Genomic DNA, 20688 nt, shown 5'->3' with positions numbered 1-20688 from the left:
TATTTCATAAATTAGCAAACATTTCTATTGCTTTGTCATTATGGGATATTGTGTGTAGATTGATGAGGAAAAAACTACAATTGAATCAGTTTTGAAATAAGAACTTAACAAAATGTGAAAAAAGTGAAAGGGTCTGAATACTTTCCGAAGGCACTGTATGTTTGTGTCAGATATCACCTAGCCATAACTGCCATTGGTAATAGAACCGTGACTGTGCATGTGTTCAGAGATGCAGAGAGACATGGCACTCAACACATCCACAAGGACGTGATTACTAATAATACTGTACAGCACAAATGTCCAGTAATAGCAACACCATTTTCATTCCACGTGTCACTGACAAACTTATTATTTCTACAGATGGACTGGAGATGCTTTTGCCATATTTCAGCCTCATTCATGTGATAGGGAGACCATAGTTGGGAGGTTGTATCTGACCTGTTCAAACTTCAACATAGTACCCGTTCGTGTTTCAGATATTACCTAGCCTAACTGCCATTGGTAATAGAATAGTGACTGTATGTGTTCATGGAAACATTTATAGAGCCAGCACACAGATTTGCAAGATGATGTGATGAAGTCCTGACTGACAGACAGACAGGCTTGATATTGAAGTCTCTAAATGGAGAGAGACCTGGCACTCGGCATTAAACTTTTACTGGACACAACTTTTACTTGTGTTGTCTTTTTTTATTATTGAATTGAATGGTATTAGTAAATATGGGGAGGGAGAAACTATATGTATTTTGCACCAGGATCAGGGAACTCCTGTTGTGTACGGGACACCACACATGCAGATATGACCACCATTTTTGCCAAGGTAGCCCTATTACCACCAGACAAAATGCAGATAGGCACAGAATGTGTAATAGCTGGGAATGACAATGAAAGGCGCACATTGTTATATTGGTAGAAGACTGCCTCTATGGTATTATGTAAATTGTTGTTCATTCTACATGGACCTGTTGCTACATTTGAAAGTTATCAAAACAATTTAGTTTAGGATATCTATATACAGTTGAAGTCTAAATGTATTTGGCTAATGTGTATGTAAACTTCAAACTCACTTTCTCACAATTCCTGATATTTATTCCTAGTAACAATTCCCTGTCTTATGTCAGTTAGGATCACCACTGTATTTTAACAATGTGAAATGTCAATAATAGTAGAGAGAACGATTTATTTCAGCTTTTATTTCTTTCATCACATTCCCAGTGGGTCAGAAGTTTACATACACTCAATTAGTATTTGGTAGCATTGCCTTTAAATTGTTTAACTTGGGTCAAAGTTTCGGGTAGCCTTCCACAAGCTTCCCACAATAAGTTGGGTGAATTTTGGCCAATTCCTCCTGACAGAGCTGGTGTAACTGAGTCAGGTTTATAGGCCTCCTTGCTCACACACACTTTTTCAATTCTTCCCACAAATGTTCTATAGGATTGAGTGATTGGCTTTGTGATTGCCACTCCAATACCTTGACTTTGTTGTCCTTAAGCCATTTTTCCACAACTTTGGAAGTTTGCTTGGGTGTATTGTCCAATTGGAAGACCCATTTGCAACCAAGCTATAACTTCCTGACTGATGTCTTGAGATGCTGCTTCAATATATCCACATAATTTTCCTTCTCATGATGACATCTATTTTGTGAAGTGCATCAGTCCCTCCTGCAGCAAAGCATCCCCACAACATGGTGCTGCCACCCCCGTGCTTCATGGTTGGGATGGTGTTCTTCGGCTTGCAAGCGTTCCCCTTTTTCCTCCAAACATAACGATGGTCGTTATGGCCAAACAGTTCTATTTTTGTTTCATCAGACCAGAGGACATTTCTCCAAAAAGTACAATCTTTGTCCCCATGTGCAGTTGCAAACCGTAGTCTGGCTTTTTTATGGCAGTTTTGGAGCAGTGGCTTCTTCCTTGCTGAGCGGCCTTTCAGGTTATGTCGATGTAGGACTAATTTTACTGTGGATATAGATACTTTTGTACCCGTTTCCTCCAGCATCGTCACAAGGTCCTTCGCTATTGTTCTGGGATTGATTTGCACTTTTCACACCAAAGTACGCTCATCTCTCAGAGACCGAAGGCGTCTCCTTCCTGAGCGGTATGATGGCTGCGTGGTCCCATGGTGTTTATACTTGCGTACTATTGTTTGTACAGATGAACGTGGTACCTTCAGGTGTTTGGTTCAACCTTGGGAGTAAGTTCCAGACTTTTGGAGGTCTACAATTATTTTCTGAGGTATTGGCTGATTTCTTTAGATTTTTCCATGATGTCAAGTGAAGAGGCACTGAATTTGAAGGTAGGCCTTAAAATACATCCACAGGTACACCCCCAATTGACTGAAATGTTAATTAGCCTATCAGAAGCTTCTAAAGCCATGACATCATTTGTTGGAATTTTCCAAGCTATTTAAAGGCAGTCTACTTAGTGTATGTAAACTTCTGTCCCACCGGAGTTGTGATAGTGAATTAATATGTCTGTAAACAATTGTTGGAAAAATTACTTGTCATGCACACTGTAGCACACCTAACCGACTTGCAAAAACGGCAGTTTGTTTAACAAGAACTTCGTGGAGTGGTTGAAAAACAAGTTTTAATGACTCCAACCTAAGTGTATGTAAACTTCCGACTTCAACTGTAAATTCAACAATTGCATTCTTCTCCAGTTAATCTCTAGGCTACGGTCTTATTCATAGCTTCATTGCTTAGATGTTACTTTCTTGCAAACAAATGTCATCACCTATCCTTTTTTAAACCCCAATACAATAGGCTGATATTATTTCATTAATGGGTTGATGACCAGTCTTTGTGGAACAGAATGCTTATACTGTATCTCTCAAGCATGGGCTTCAGCCAGGAGAGCCTGTGGTATTCCATGGGTTTTGATCAGTTTTTTCCTTGGCATATTTGAGAGTTGGGTTTTGAGTTCTAGTAATGTCCATTAACATGTGGCATTTAGTTTGTAAATTATCTCTCTCTGAACACACACTGACTGGGGTAAAGTTAGTTTATTCTTGGATATCTCTATGGGTCTAGTTTTGTAATGGGACAATATTTTTGCATTTCAGCCAGTTCCTTATTTGTTTTCAAACCTTATTTGTTTTCACTGATTACATATTTTGTTTTTCTGCTGCTCATAAAAACAAATAAAATGTAGTCTTGGGGGTTTGGTTCGATGTGGATGTGTTACTGCAGACCATATCGAGTTAGCAGCTGCCGACTGTGATCAGGATGGATTTCTTAGAACATGTTTACAATTTAATCTTCAGCAAGCTGTTACAGTGTGTAGCTTGTGCTTTATTTGTGCCCAAAATCACTAGATACTTCCATCTCTGTGTTTGTCAATGAAGGTAGTTCGTAGTAGCTAGCGTGCACATTGAGAAGCCAGGCCACTTTAGCCAAGTCACAGACGAGTAGCAGAGTGTGTCCTTCTGTACCATTTTTTTTTTTTTTTTTTTTGCTTTACAACTTTTTCACTATCTACTACCTGAGTGTTGGTCTGTCTATCAGTGTTTCATAGCGAGTCAAGTTACAAAACAGGTTGCAGCAGGACACAGGATGCTCGCTAATGGGTTTTGAATTTTGGAGTATTGACAGCTGGCAGTTGGGATGTAAGTGCGCATCCTCTCAATGCAAATTTTTCCCAAAACATTGGCAGACTTGCATGATCACAATCAAGCAAATCAGGAAGTGGTCACTCCATGAAGGGCTTAAGGGTCAAGTGTTCGTTCAACATGTCATGGTGACGTGTTGTCTCATGTAAACAAGACACCACGTCATAATGGGAAGGTCTGTCTGGAGATTCTGCTGCCACGATTGAATAGAGTGCAATCAGTTCATCATTACAATCCTGTGTTGGTGGGCAAATCAGCATGATTGTAATCCAAAACTTAACCACTCTAAACAGTTAGTTTAATGGTTGTGATAAGAGAGAACTGAGGATGGATCAACAACACTGTAGGTACTCCAAAATACTGTACAGAATAAAAATATTCCAAAACATGCATCCTGTTTGCAACAAGGCACTAAAGCAATACAGCAGAAAATGTGGCAAAGCAATTAACTTTTTGTCCTGAATACAGTTATGTTTGGGGCAAATACAACACATTACTGAGTACCACTCTACATATTTTCAAGCATAGTGGTGGCTGCATCATGTTTTGGGTATGTTTGTCATCGGCAAGGACTAGGTTTTTTGTGGGGGATGAAAAGAAACAATAGAGCTAATCACAGGCAAAATCCTAGTGGTTGTCTGAATTCCAGCAGACACTGAGAGAGGAGTTCACCTTTCAGCAGGACAATTACCTTAAACACAAGGCCAAATCTACATTGCAGTTGCTTACCTTGAAGACGGTGAATGTTCCTGAGTGGCCAAGTTGCAGTTTTGACTTAAACCTACTTGAAAATCTATGGCAAGACTTGAAAATGGTTGTCTAGCTATGATCAACAACCAATTTGACAGAGCTTGAAGAAGTTTGAAAATTATAATGGGCAAATGTTGCACAATCCAGGTGTGGAAAGCTCTTAGACTTACAGCTAATTGCTGCCGAAGGTGCTTCCACTCTGGGGTGTAAATATTTATGTAAATTAGATATTTCTGTATAACATTTCCAATAAATTTACTAAAGTTTCTTAAAACATGTTTTTTGGAATCTACTCCCTGACTATCACCAAAATAATGCTACCTATACTTTTTTGTAAATTTTGGCACTGGAATGAATGTTTCTAATATCGACGATACATAGGACATTTTCAACCAAATAAGTAGTTGTTTTGCGTTGTTGCCCTTTATTATAGAAAGTGTTACTGTTCATTTTTTTGTGTGTAAAGTACAATTCTATGGTTGAACTTTTTATTTAATTATTTTTTGTTACTTTTTACCCCATTTTATTTGTCCCCAATGATTATGTAATTGGTAGTTTAGTCTTGTCCCATCGCTGCAACTCCTGTACGGACTCAGGAAAGGCGAAGGTCGAGAGCTAGGCGTCCTCCGAAACACGACCCCGCTGAGCAGCAATGCTTCTTGACACACTGCTTGCTTAACGCAGAAGCCAGTTACACCAATGTGTCGGCAGAAACACCGTACAGCTGGTGACCGAAGTCAGCGTGCATGCGCCTGGCTGCCACAAGGAGTCGCTAGAACGCGATGGAACAAGGACATTCCAGCCGGTCAAACCCTCCCCTAACCCGGATGATGCTGGGCCAATTGTGCTCCGCCTCAGGGGTCTCCCAGTCGTGGCTGGCTGCGACACAGCCTGAGATGGAACCCGGGTCTGTAGTGACACCTCTAGCTCTGCGATGCTGTGCCTTAGACCGCTGCGCTGTGTTTCTTATTGTTTCTTTCCTGAAGCCGTTATATAAAATGTGGCCATAGTGTTGGGTTCTGTTCTTAATGCGAAACACCTCTCCACATTGATCTATTGTCACAGGACTGACTTGTTATTTTACCTTTGCTTTGGTCCACTGCATCCTGAGATCTGTAAAACACCCTAGCTCTGACGTTTCTCTGAAGATGGACAATGGCCTCGTACTGGCCATGAATGTGAATTGAACACACACACACACTTGGGCGTGAGCAAACATGCATACATGTGCACAAACGCATTCAATCTCTTTTTTTCTTTCTTGCACACACTTTGTCGCCTGTCACTCTGAGTTATTGGTTAATGCTGATTATTCAACTGAGTGATGTTAATACTAATTTGCCTTAATTAAAATTGTTACCCTATTCCATTCTATTTTGTAGCTTTCTTGCTTTTAAGGTCAAGATTCAGCGTGTAGGGACAGTCGCTGTACATAAACAGTCAAGGCAAAATTTAATTACCCATATTAATGATGCGTGGTAATTTATAGAGTAGTTGGTATTTCTTGATGCAATGTTGGGATCAGATGATAATCATCATTTGTTTTATTGTTGTGTCACCTGTTGTGTGTTTTAAAATTAGTATGTTTTGTGTTCCAGGAGTTTGTGGCTGCTGTGGACCCCTGAGGCCCAGGTACAAACGCCTGGTTGATAACATCTTCCCAGAGGACCCCAAAGTGAGTATTTTACCTCTGTTACAAGATGCATTTGACAATACATTTTAATGACATTACTTCGATAACACATCTTTGGTTATAGACATTTGTTTAAAATGCCAATCCTTTCCTGTAGTTTTTCCCTAGACTGAGTGGAAAGTAGCATACACGACTGCCAAACAAACATTTCGGGAAGCGTAGGTTATAATTTCGTAGTCATGGAATTTTGTAGTCATGGAGTGTGTGACCTGAAAGCTCATTTGACTTATTCAAATGATTTCCTTTTAGTTTCCAACCATCTTTCAAAATCTAAATTTGCCTATGATGCGTAAATGGCAAACACCATCTCATTATCATAATTAAATCTCATGATTTAAAAAATTGCCTACAGCCCTAAACTGTCATGATGAACAATGGTCATCATCAGCTGACAGACCAATATTAACACATCTAGTCCTAACCATTGCACTCTAACAGTTTATCATAGCGATAACAAGCCATTTACTAAATAGCTGTCACTACAACCAACTTGATAACACAAATAGGATTGTGTGGTAGTGCATGCATCCAAGCCCATTGTTACCCCAGTGCTTAGCTTGCTTTGGAGACCCTGTGTCGCTGTTATGATGAGAAATTTGCCTCAAGTTCAAACACCATTTTTGGTCAAAAGTAGTGCACTATGTAGGGAATAGGGTGCTATTTCAGACATTACCCATAATTGGCCTGCCGTAACGCGGCACGTAACCGTTATGGTTTGACAAATCTATTTGTGTGACATTGCTTTTGATAACCTTGACACGACAACTATTAACAGCTGTTTGAATCCTTAACCCTGTTTTTAATGAAAAAAGCTAATTGTGTGTGGTGTGTGTGTGTGGTATGCAGAATCACATACACAAGGGAGTCTCTTTTCGTTCTCTCTCACACTGTGTCTGTCTCAATCTCAAGGGCCTTTAGTGTACGCAAACAGGTGCAGGGGGAGTCGGAATGCACAAATGGTTGCGACATTGTCAAGTGAATTATCACTCAGAGCAGGTGCTGGAAAAATACTCTGGCGACATTACTCGGGGGACAGTCATTTTTTTTCTTCCCTCCCCCTTGTGTAAAATGTGTAGGACATACAACGGAGTCTCTCTGTTGTAGATGTATCAGATACTCTTTCTATGTGCAATTATAAAACACTATAGTAGGTATTTGTAGTCTTTTAAGTAGAGCCTGATCATCTTCTTGCCTGATGACTCACCCGGAATTTAGTTTCTCTGCTCTATCAGTTGCTACGTACAGTCGGTCTGAAACTGCCATCCTAGAAGTCATTTTTTGTGACTTCAAAAGGAGGTGTGTTATACAAAACAAATGCATCAGTAATTGGATAGTCTCTTACAAATCTAACCAATCACAGTATCAAAGTTGATAACGTCATCATGTAGGCCGGCTCTGGCCCAACCTATTGCTTTCTGGGACCAATCAGAATGGTCAGAATGTGTTCTAGAAATCATCGGAGAGGGAGGCAAATCCAGACTCATTGTGGAAAAGAAAGGTCAGTTTGCCGGAACGATGTGGATGAGTAGCCAGGCAAATAATTTTCCACAATAGAAAGAAAGAAATGCATGAGTTAGCTGACCTGGTAACATTTTATTTGACGGTGTCAATGTATGATATGGGCATTTAAGCGAAGCTGTGCATGCAACTCATAAATTATGTTATTCATATGTACTTCATAGAAAGTGTTACCAAAATGGTTTCACTTTATTGTGCTCTTCCTATCTCTTTTCAATTCACTATAGTAATAGTTCAATATTCCAACCAAGTTCTGAACATACAGAGTAAAAGCTCAAACGGACGACAAAAAAAAGCTCAAACCAAGTTTATTCACCCACTGGGTCAAACAGCTGCAGAGATGAAGCATGATGACACAAGAACATATATTTATTACCTCCAACTAGGCGGGGTCAACTCCTTGCACATCTAGACAGCCAATGCATCTCTGTTGCTAGGCAGGAACTTAATTGGTTCCTCTCACTGGTGTAGTCATGACCCTGCCTGATGCTAGAACCTTCGTGGGTGTGGAAGTGAATGTTTTTGAGATAGAACTGTAGTAGGAGGATTGTTGCGTTGGGCCCCTCTGGCCCCCGTCCCAGGGGTTTCTTTTCACTTCATCTGTTGACTTGACCTCGAGCCGAATTCCTCGCTCCTCCCTGGTTCCGCAGCTGGCCTGCCTTATCAGAGACTAACTGCAGTATCTTGAAAAGACTAACATGTAATTGGAGGACACAGGATGTAATCTTTACTTGTCGTTTATTAGGAACTGATTTACACCACTATCATGGAGACCAATAACCAACTAACTTTCTCTATTGCTCATAGAACAGTTACCAACCTAGGACCAGTGATTGTGACGCCTATTGCTTAGATGAGCCAGCATCATTTATCACTCTATAACACTAACTATTGCCCTTCACCTCCCTCCTTGGAAACATGGGACATAATATGAACTTTCTGCACTTCCCCTTGTCTCACTCAGTAACTTTCCATACACCAAGTTCCTATTCACCCTTCATTGACCCCAACATAATCATTCCTTATACACGTAAAGTAATAAATACATTCTAGTGTGGTACTATTAATAAGTATATTTCAGGCTAGAATCTAACACAGGGTCAGGGTCAATTCCACATGAGCTCAGTCATTTCATGAAGGGAATTCCCAGTCAATTAGTTTAATATCAATTCATTTCAGGAATTGACCCAGTTAAAATGTAATGGACCATATTCCATTACTATATAGTATGTGTATGTATGTGTAAGTATGTGCATAGTTAGGGTTTCAAAGAGCATGTTACTGGTAAATGTCAAAATTGACTAGTAAACTACCATATTGTTGGGAACTTTAAAGGCTTTTAGGTAACATTCATAACATGTAAAATATATGAAAAATAACAAGATGTTTTAATATGAAAAAAATAATGCCAAAGCTGTAATACAAATAACCAAAAAACTAAGTGAATACCACTGGTGTTTTTTAATTTGAGGTTTTCGGTGTGGAATATTCTTGTTTTACACACTTTGATTTAATTGATTATATCTATGCCTCTATGTTTTGGGGCCAAACTGGTGACAGTTCTTAAAGGCAATAGTTGGAAGGGTTGCAGAGTTGATAGCAAATTATATCATTGTTGATTAGATGCTTTTAAAAATGAATTAGGCTATTTTCTCTTGAACCGTATGGTCTATCAGATAGAAAGTCATGTAAATATGGACACGGATATACAGATTGAGGAAACAATTAATATTTTATGTAAATGTTTTAAATCAAGTATAAATTACCAAAGTTTCCATAGATTGCCATACTTTTATTACAAAAAGGACATTTACAGTAACTTTGGTAAATTATCTGTAGTTTTTCAAACCTATGCATAGTGTACATTAGTGTCCATGGTCCGATATTGTATGTGTGTAGTATAATGTAATACTTTATTTATTATGCATTTTCATTTAATATTGCGTGTTATCATTGTAATGGGCTTGGAGGACATCATGTCATGCAAACACACACCCACACAGTATGTGTGGGATGGAGAAAACATACTGATAAGGAGAAAGCAAGGACACAGTGAATGTGATTTGCCATAAAGCATGCATCCCAAATGGTACTCTATTCCCTTTTGAGCAGAGCCCTCTGCGACCCTTGCCAAAAGAAGTGCACTATATTGGGAATAGGGTGTTCTTTGGGATGCATCCAGAGCGTCAGGAGATCACAAGTTTAATGAACACCCTCCCTCTACATCAGACAGACATCCATCTGAACATGCATGTTCCAGCGCTTGACAGCGTTTAACGATGTCTTAACCTCTGTGATTTACCTCTGAACCTTGATTAATACCTCAACTCTCAAACACTCTTTCTCTCCCGTCCCCCATCTGACCCTAACGTTAACGGCTATATGATTTAAATTCAAGGACAACACTCCATAACTTCCACCGCCCACACATCGGGTTGACATACAGTACCAGCTAAAAGTTTGGACACACGTACTCAGTCCAGGGTTTTTCTTTATTTGTATTATTTTCTACATTGTAATAATAATTGTGAAGACATCAAAACTATGAAATAACACATATGGAATCATGTAGTAACCAAAAAAGTGTTAATTTAAACACCATTTTATTTTTGAGATTCTTCAAAGTAGCCACCCTTTGCCTTGAGGACAGCTATGCACTCTTGGAATTCTCTCAACCAGCTTCATGAGGTTTGTGTTACTGGAATTAAATTCCTACATGCTTTAATACCCAATTTAAATTTAACACTCTGCCCACTTCTAAGAATTTGTAAGAGTCTTATTTGCATAAAATGGACAGAGACCAGTCTCAAAATCAATCGTTAGCGTTTATTCTCGAGAGTACTGAACATGAAACATTTTATCACAGGTTATAAACTGAAAATGACGTCATTAGTTTTCTAACTGTCCCGTCTCTTCTTCACCCTGGTACAAAGGCAGTATCTCAAGCCTTCCCACATCGTCCCACACCAATTTAATATAATTTATGAGCCAAGGTCTTCCTGTGTAGATAAGCATACTAGCCAGTCTGACGATAAGTTCATTCATTTCTACCAAGGAACAGACAGTCATTGTTCTAATTCTTGATTATATTTACACACATTATATTCAGTACTAGGATAAAAATAAAATTCATATATCTATACAGTAACATAATAGTATTCTGATTAGTCAGTCCTGATTGAAATGTATACATAATTAGTCATTATTGATAAAAAAATCCCTTAACAGTTTGTCACCTGAAATGCATTTCAATTATCAAGTGTGCCTTGTTTAAAGTTAATTGGTGGAATTTATTTTCTTAATGCGTTTCAGCCAATCAGTTGTGTTGGTATACAGAAGATTTGTTTCGGTAAAAGACCAAGTCCGTATTATGGCAAGAACAGCTCAAATAATCAAAGATAAATGACAGCCTATCATTACTTTAAGACATGAAGGTCAGTCAATCTGGAAAATTTCAACAACTTTGAAAGTTTCTTCAAGTGCAGTTGCAAAAACCATCAAGCGCTATGATGAAACTGGCTCTCATGAGGACCGCCACAGCAAAGGAAGATCCATGTTCAGCCCAAATAAATGCTTCACAAATTTCAAGTAACAGACACATCTCAACATCAACTGTTCAGAAGAGACTGCATTAATCAGGCCTTCATGGTCGAATTGCTGCAAAGAAACCACTACTAAAGGACACCAATAATACGAAGAGACTTGCTTGGTCCAAGAAACATGAGCAATGGACATTAGACCAGTGGAAATGTGTCCTTTGGGCTGATAAACCCAAATTGGACATTTTTGGTTCCAACTGCCGTGTCTTTGTGAGAGGTGTGATTGTGTGGGGATGCTTTACTGGTGACACTGTCTGTGATAAATTTAGTATTCAAGGCAAACTTAACCAGCATGGCTACCACAGCATTCTGCAGTGATACGCCATCCAATCTGGTTTGCACTTAGTCCCACTATCATTTGTTAATCAACAGGACAATGACCCAACACACCTCCAGGCTGCTTAAGGGCTATTTGACCAATAAGGAGAGTGATGGAGTGCTGCATCAGATGACCTGGCCCCCACAATCACCCAACCTCAACCCAATTGAGATGAGTTGGACCGCAGAGTGAAGGAATAGCAGCCAACAAGTGCTTAGCATATGTGGGAACTCATTCAAAACTGTTGGAAAAGCATTCCAGGTGAAGCTGGTTGAGAGAATGCCAAGAGTGTGCAAAGCTGTCAAGGCAAAGGGTGGCAACTTTGAAGAATCTACATTTAAAAAAAAAAATGTTTAACACTTTTTTGCTTACTGCATGACTCCATGTATTTCATAGTTTTGATGTCTTCACTATTATTCCTCAATGTAGTAAATAGTACAATTAAAGAGAAACCCTTGAATGAGTAGGTGTGTCAACATTTGACTGGTACTGTATGTGAATTACAATTTGAATTTGAATTTATGGGCATTTTCAGTGTTGTTGAATTGGACATTTCAAATCAAATCAAATCAAATTTTATTTGTCACATACACATGGTTAGCAGATGTTACTGCGAGTGTAGCGAAATGCTTGTGCTTCTAGTTCCGACAATGCAGTAATAACCAACAAGTAATCGAGCTAACAATTCCAAAACTACTACCTTACAAGTGTAAGGGGATAAAGAATATGTACATAAAGATATACGAATGAGTGATGGTACAGAGCGGCATAGGCAAGATACAGTAGATGGTATTGAGTGCAGTATATACATATGAGATGAGTATGTAAACAAAGTGGCATAGTTAAAGTGGCTAGTGATACATGTATTACATAAAGATGCAGTAGATGATAGAGTACAGTATATACATATACATATGAGATGAATAATGTAGGGTATGTAAACATTATATTAGGTAGCATTGTTTAAAGTGGCTAGTGATATATTTTACATCATTTCCCATTCATTCCCATTATTAAAGTGGCTGGAGTTGAGTCAGTGTGTTGGCAGCAGCCACTCAATGTTAGTGGTGGCTGTTTAACAGTCTGATGGCCTTGAGATAGAAGCTGTTTTTCAGTCTCTCTGTCCCAGCTTTGATGCACCTGTACTGACCTTGCCTTCTGGATGATAGCGGGGTGAACAGGCAGTGGCTCGGGTGGTTGTTGTCCTTGATGATCTTTATGGCCTTCCTGTGACATCGGGTGGTGTAGGTGTCCTGGAGGGCAGGTAGTTTGCCCCCGGTGATGCGTTGTGCAGACCTCACTACCCTCTGGAGAGCCTTACGGTTGTGGGCGGAGCAGTTGCCGTACCAGGCGGTGATACAGCCCGACAGGATGCTCTCGATTGTGCATCTGTAGAAGTTTGAGTGCTTTTGGTGACAAGCCGAATTTCTTCAGCCTCCTGAGGTTGAAGAGGCGCTGCTGCGCCTTCTTCACGATGCTGTCTGTGTGGGTGGACCAATTCAGTTTGTCTGTGTTGTGTATGCCAAGGAACTTAAAACTTACTACCCTCTCCACTACTGTTCTATCGATGTGGATAGGGTGGTGTTCCCTCTGCTGTTTCCTGAAGTCCACAATCATCTCCTTAGTTTTGTTGACGTTGAGTGTGAGGTTATTTTCCTGACACCACACTCCGAGGGCCCTCACCTCCTCCCTGTAGGCTGTCTCGTCGTTGTTGGTAATCAAGCCTACCACTGTTGTGTCGTCCGCAAACTTGATGATTGAGTTGGAGGCGTGCGTGGCCACGCAGTCGTGGGTGAACAGGCAGTACAGGAGAGGGCTCAGAACGCACCCTTGTGGGGCCCCAGTGTTGTGGATCAGCGGGGTGGAAATGTTGTTGCCTACCCTCACCACCTGGGGGCGGCCCGTCAGGAAGTCCAGTACTCAGTTACACAGGGCGAGGTCGAGACCCAGGGTGATGACGAGCTTGGAGGGCACTATGGTGTTAAATGCTGAGCTGTAGTCGATGAACAGCATTCTCACATAGGTATTCCTCTTGTCCAGATGGGTTAGGGCAGTGTGCAGTGTGGTTGAGATTGCATCGTCTGTGGACCTATTTGGGCGTTAAGCAAATTGGAGTGGGTCTAGGGTGTCAGGTAGGGTGGAGGTGATATGGTCCTTGACTAGTCTCTCAAAGCACTTCATGATAACAGAAGTGAGTGCTCAGTCGTTTAGCTCAGTTACCTTAGCTTTCTTGGGAACAGGAACAATGGTGGCCCTTTTGAAGCATGTGGGAACAACAGACTGGGATAGGGATTGATTGAATATGTCCGTAAACACACCAGCCAGCTGGTCTGCGCATGCTCCGAGGGCGCGGCTGGGGATGCAGTCTGGGCCTGCAGCCTTGCGAGGTTTGACACGTTTAAATGTTTTCCTCACGTCGGCTGCAGTGAAGGAAAGTCTGCATGTTTTAGTTGCGGTCCGTGTCAGTGGCACTGTATTGTCCTCAAAGCGGGCAAAAAAGTTATTTAGTCTGCCTGGGAGCAAGACATCCTGGTCCGTGACAGGGCTGGTTTTCTTTTTGTAATCCGTGATTGACTGTAGACCCTGCCACATACCTCTTGTGTCTGAGCCGTTGAATTGAGATTCTACTTTGTCTCTATACTGACGCTTAGCTTGTTTGATTGCCTTGCGGAGGGAATAGTTACACTGTTTGTATTCTGTCATGTTTCCGGTCACCTTGCCCTGATTAAAAGCAGTGGTTCGGGCTTTCAGTTTCACGCGAATGCTGCCATCAATCCACGGTTTCTGGTTTGGGAATGTTTTAATCGTTGCTATGGGAACGACATCTTCAACGCACGCTCTAATGAACTCGCTCACCGAATCAGCGTATTCGTCAATGTTGTTGTCTGACGCAATACGAAACATATCCCAGTTCACGTGATGGAAGCAGTCTTGGAGTGTGGAATCAGATTGGTCGGACCAGTGTTGAACAGACCTCAGTGCGGGAGCTTCTTGTTTTAGTTTCTGTCTGTAGGCAGGGATCAACAAAATGGAGTCGTGGTCTGCTTTTCCGAAAGGAGGGTGGGGCAGGGCCTTATAGGAAGTTAGAATAGCAGTGATCCAAGGTTTTTCCAGCCCTTGTTGCGCAATCGATATGCTGATAAAATTTAGGGAGTCTTGTTTTCAGATTAGCCTTGTTAAAATCCCCAGCTACAATGAATGCAGCCTCCGGATAAATGGATTCCAGTTTGCAAAGAGTCAAATAAAGTTTGTTCAGAGCCATCTATGTGTCTGCTTGGGGGGGAATATATACGGCTGTGATTATAATCAAAGAGAATTCCCTTGGTAGATAATGCGGTCGACATTTGATTGTGAGGAATTCTAAATCAGGTGAACAGAAGAACTTGAGTACCTGTATGTTGTTATGATCACACCACGTCACGTTAACCATGAAGCATACGCCCCCGCCCCTCTTCTTACCAGAAAGATGTTTGTTTCTGTCTGCGCGATGCGTGGAGAAACCAGTTGGCTGCACCGTCTCCGATAGCGTCTCTCCAGTGAGCCATATTTCCGTGAAGCAAAGAACGTTACAGTCGCTGATGTCCCTCTGGAATGCTACTCTTGCTCGGATTTCATCAACCTTGTTGTCAAGAGACTGGACATTGGCGAGAAGAATGCTAGGGAGTGGTGCACGATGTGCCCGACTCCGGAGTCTGACCAGAAGACCGCTCCGTTTCCCCCTTTTACGAAGTCGTTTTTTTGGGTCGCCGGCTGGGATCCATTCCGTTGTCCTGGGTGAAAGGCAGAACACAGGATCCGCTTCGCGAAAGTCATATTCTTGGTTGTACTGATGGTGAGTTGACGCTGCTCTTATGTTCAGTAGTTCTTCTCGACTGTATGTAATGAAACCTAAGATGACCTGGGGTACAAATGTAAGAAATAACACGTAAAAAAACAAAAAAATGCATAGTTTCCTAGGAACGCGAAGCGAGGCGGCCATCTCTGTCGGCGCCGGAGGTATGAATGAATTGAAATGTCATTTTCAATTCCCTGTCCAGTTCAAGTGCTGATTGGGCTAGAATTATTTAAAAAATGGCAGAATCTGCTTTTCGAACTGCCTTTCCTGAAAATGACTTGCCCCCCCACCCACCCTTATAGTATTACTTCAGCGCTGATTTTCCGATTCTCCACTCTTCTTCCTGATTTGTTCACTCCGCTCATGGATTTCAATTGCTGTAAATTTAAGCTAGAGGGATTTTCCACCCTATATCTTACACTTTTCCATTCCTTTGAAATCCATGAGGGGGACTGAACAAGTGCATCATGTTCATTATGCCCGTATAACAAAAACAACAATACTTCTTCTTTTACCTCAGTTTCTGACAATGTTCTTATGTTTGGTGCTTCTGTAACCCCTTGTGTACTACTCTTTCAGGATGGCCTGTCCAAGTCAGACATGGAGAAGCTCACCTTCTACGCGGTTTCAGCCCCGGAGAAGTTGGACAGGATTGGGGCCTACCTGGCGGAGCGACTGAGCCGAGATGTGGTCCGCCACCGCTACGGGTAAGTGACCTTCGAGTGACCATTGACCTTGAAACAACCCCTACCCCAATAAACTAATCAACTGTCTTCTTGTGGCCTCTTCTTCAAATAATAATTATTTTCATTTACATAAAGTTTTTTGTGTATTTCCAAAATTGTACATCAACAAATAACCTTCAATTCATTACAATTTCATATCTTATCAAAATTAAGACAACCAATATATACATTCACTCAATAAAAATACATTTTCCAAATGGTCTTTCTAAAAACAATAGTATATTGTCCTTTTAATGCAGGGAAAAGGACACCAATAATTAATGCAGGGAAACTTAAATCCGTTTTACCTCATTTCTACCAGCATGTTAAAAAGAGAACTCTAGACCACCTTTACTCCACACACAGAGATCTGTACAAAGCTCTCCCTCACCCTCCATTTGGCAAATCTGACCATAATTATATCCTCCTGCTTACAAGCAAACACTAAAGCAGGCCACACCAGTGACTCGCTCAATACGGTAGTCGTCAGATGACTCTGATGCTAAGCTACAGGACTGTTTTGCTAGCACAGACTGGAACATGTTCCAGCATTCTTCCGATGGCATTGAGGAGTGCACCACATCAGTCACTGGCTTCATCAATAAGTGCATCGATGACATCGTCCCCACAGTGACCATACTTACTTACCCCAACCAGAAGCCATGGATTACAGGCAACATCCGCAATGTGCTAAGGGTAGAGCTGCAGCTTTCAAGTAACTGGACTCTAAACCGGACGGTTATAAGAAATCCCGCTATGCCCTGCGATGAACAATCAAACAGGCAAAGCATCAATACAGGACTAAGATTGAATCGACTATTGTGGCAAGGCTTGCAAACTATTTCAGACTACAAAGGGAAGCACAGCCGCGAGCTGCCCAGTGACACAAGCCTACCAGTTAAATTATTTTATGGTCACTTCGAGGCAAGGAACACTGAAGCATGCATCAGAGCATCAGCTGTACGACTGTGTGATCACGCTCTCCATAGCCGATGTGAGTAAGACCTTTAAACAGGTCAACATTCACAAGGCAGCAGGGCCAGATGCATTACCAGGACATGTACTCCGAGCATGCGCTGACCAACTGGCAAGTGCCTTCACTGACCTGTAGCACTCATGTCTGTAGAATTGAAGTGCTTTGAAAGGCTGGTCATGGCTCACATCAAAACCATTATCCCAGAGACCCTAGACCCACTCCAATTTGTATACCACCCCAACAGATCCACAGACGATGCAATCTCTATTGCACTCCACACTTCCCTTTCCCACCTGGACAAAAGGAACACCTATGTGAGAGTGCTATTCATTTACTACTGCTCAGTGTTCAGCACCATAGCTTAGTGATGCGCTTTGAGGGCACTAAGGACCCTGACTTCCTGATGGGCCGCCCCCAGGTGGTAAGGGTAGGTAACAACACATCTGCCACATTGATCCTCAACATGGTGGCCCCTCAGGGGTACGTGCTCAGTCCCCTCCTGTTCTCCCTGTTTACCCAGGAATGACTTTAACACCATCATTAAGTTTGCCGACGACACAACGGTGGTAGGCCTGATCACCGACAGCGATGAGACGGCCTAGACCTGGCCATGTGATACCAGGAGAGCAACCTGTCCCTCAATGTGATGATGACAAAGGAGATGATTGTGGACTACAGGAAATGGAGGACCGAGCACACCCCCATTCTCATTGACGGGGCTGTAGTGGAGCAGGTTGAGAGCTTCAAGTTCCTTGGTGTACATATCACCAACATACTATCATGGTCCCCCCCAAAAAATAAAAAGCATATTCCCCCTTAGGAGACTGAAAAGTATTTGGCTTGGGTCCTTCGATCCTCAAAAGGTTCTACAGCTGCTTCATCGAGACCATCCTGACGGGTTGCATCACTGCCTGGTATGTCAACTGCTCTGCCTCCGACCGCAAGGCACTACAGATGGTCGTGCGTACGGCCCAGTACTGGGGCCAAGCTTCCTGACATCCAGGACCTCTTTACCAGACAATGTCAGTGGAAGGCCCTAAAAATTGTCAAAGACTCCAGCCACCCTAGTCATAGACTGTTCTCTCTGCTACTGCACAGCAGCAAGTGGTACCGGAGTCTAAAAGGCTTCTTAACAGCTTCTACCCCCAAGCCATAAGACTTCTGAACAGCTAATCAAATGGCTACCCAGACTGTTTGTGTTGTCCCCCCCCCCCCCCCACACTCTTTTACGCTGCTGCTACTCTATTTTTTTATTCATGCATAGTCACTTTACCTCTACCTACAGTACATGTACATATTACCTCAATTACCTCGACTAACCGGTGCCCCTGCATATTGATTCTGTACCTGTACCCCATGTATATAGTCATGCTAATGTTATTTTACTGCTGCTCTTTAATTATTATTTTTACTTAACACGTATTTTTCTTAACCTCTTTGGGCTGAGATCTTCCTAACGGGATCGATATGACAACAGCCGGTGAAAGTGCAGGGCGCCAAATTCAAAACAACAGAAATCCCATAATTAAAATTCCTCAAACATACAAGTATTTTACACCATCTTAAATATACACTTCTTGTTAATCCCACCACAGTGTCCGATTTCAAAAAGGCTTTACAGCGAAAGCAAACGTCACAGGAAAACACAGCCATTTTTCCAGCCAAAGAGAGGAGTCACAAAGAGCAGAAATTGAGATTAATTTATCACTAACCTTTGATCTTCATCAGATGACACTCATAGGACTTCATGTTACACAATACATGCATGTTTTGTTCGATAAAGTTCATATTTATATCCAAAAATCTCTGTTTACATTGGCGCGTTACGTTACGTTCAGTAGTTCCAAAACATCGGATGATTTTGCAGAGAGCCACATGAATTTACAGAAATACTCATAATAAACATTAATAAAAGATACAACTATTATGCACAGAATTATAGATACACTTCTCCTTAATGCAACCTCTGTGTCAGATTTCGAAAAAACTTTATGGAAAATGCACGCCATGCTATAATCTGAGTACGGCTTCTCAGAGAACAAAAAAACCCAGACATCTGCCATGTTGTGTAGTCAACAGAAGTCAGAAATAGCATTATACAGTGCCTTGCGAAAGTATTCGGCCCCCTTGAACTTTGCAACCTTTTGCCACATTTCAGGCTTCAAACATAAAGATATACAACTGTATTTTTTGTAAAGAATCAACAACAAGTGGGACACAATCATGAAGTGGAACGACATTTATTGGATATTTCAAACTTTTTTAACAAATCAAAAACAGAAAAATTGGGCGTGCAAAATTATTCAGCCAGTTTACTTTCAGTGCAGCAAACTCTCTCCAGAAGTTCAGTGAGGATCTCTGAATGATCCAATGTTGACCTAAATGACTAATGATGATAAATACAATCCACCTGTGTGTAATCAAGTCTCCGTATAAATGCACCTTCACTGTGATAGTCTCAGAGGTCCGTTAAAAGCGCAGAGAGCATCATGAAGAACAAGGAACACACCAGGCAGGTCCGAGATACTGTTGTGAAGAAGTTTAAAGCCGGATTTAGATACAAAAAAAATTCCCAAGCTTTAAACATCCCAAGGAGCACTGTGCAATATTGAAATGGAAGGAGTATCAGACCACTGCAAATCTACCAAGACCTGGCCGTCCCCCATGATCACTTTGGATGAACTGCAGAGATCTACAGCTGAGGTGGGAGACTCTGTCCATAGGACAACAATCAGTCGTATATTTCACAAATCTGGCATTTATGGAAGAGTGGCAAGAAAGCCATTTCTTAAAGATATCCATAAAAAGTGTTGTTTAAAGTTTGCCACAAGCCACCTGGGAGACACACCAAACATGTGGAAGAAGGTGCTCTGGTCAGATGAAACCAAAATTGAACTTTTTGGCAACAATGCAAGACGTTATGTTTGGCGTAAAAGCAACACAGCTGAACACACCATCCCCACTGTCAAACATGGTGGTGGCAGCATCATGGTTTGGGCCTGCTTTTCTTCAGCAGGGACAGGGAAGATGGTTAAAATTGATGGGAAGATGGATGGAGCCAAATACAGGACCATTCTGGAAGAACCTGATGGAGTCTGCAAAAGACCTGAGACTGGGGCGGAGATTTGTCTTCCAACAAGACAATGATCCAAAACATAAAGCAAAATCTACAATGGAATGGTTCAAAAATAAACATATCCAGGTGTTAGAATGGCCAAGTCAAAGTCCAGACCTGAATCCAATCGAGAATCTGTGGAAAGAACTGAAAACTGCTGTTCACAAATGCTCTCCATCCAACCTCACTGAGCTCGAGCTGTTTTGCAAGGAGGAATGTGAAAAAATTTCAGTCTCTTGATGTGCAAAACTGATAGAGACATACCCCAAGCGACTTACAGCTGTAATCGCAGCAAAAGGTGGCGCTAAAAGTATTTACTTAAGGGGGCTGAATAATTTTGCACGCCCAATTTTTCAGTTTTTGATTTGTTAAAAAAGTTTGAAATATCCAATAAATGTCGTTCCACTTCATGATTGTGTCCCACTTGTTGTTGATTCTTCACAAAAAAATACAGTTTTATATCTTTATGTTTGAAGACTGAAATGTGGCAAAAGGTCGCAAAGTTCAAGGGGGCCGAATACTTTCACAAGGCACTATATATTATTCCGAGTG

At 41.4% G+C, this 20688-nt stretch overlaps 1 protein-coding gene across 3 annotated transcripts in view; it reads left to right on the top strand.

The window, feature by feature from the left end:
* efr3a (EFR3 homolog A (S. cerevisiae)) overlaps positions 1-20688 on the top strand; it is a 251567-nt gene that overhangs the window by 46363 nt on the left and 184516 nt on the right. For all 3 annotated transcript variants that reach the window (XM_021612602.2, XM_021612601.2, XM_021612600.2), the window contains 2 exons: positions 5955-6031; positions 15900-16027. In XM_021612602.2, coding sequence (XP_021468277.1) covers positions 5955-6031; positions 15900-16027 — 205 coding nt within the window. The remainder of the gene's footprint in view (positions 1-5954; positions 6032-15899; positions 16028-20688) is intronic.

The sequence above is a fragment of the Oncorhynchus mykiss genome, chromosome 8, assembly GCF_013265735.2.
Source record: "Oncorhynchus mykiss isolate Arlee chromosome 8, USDA_OmykA_1.1, whole genome shotgun sequence".
Lineage (NCBI taxonomy): Eukaryota > Metazoa > Chordata > Actinopteri > Salmoniformes > Salmonidae > Oncorhynchus > Oncorhynchus mykiss.
Note: the sequence above shows the minus strand (reverse complement) of the source record. Positions and strands in the feature narration are given on the sequence as shown.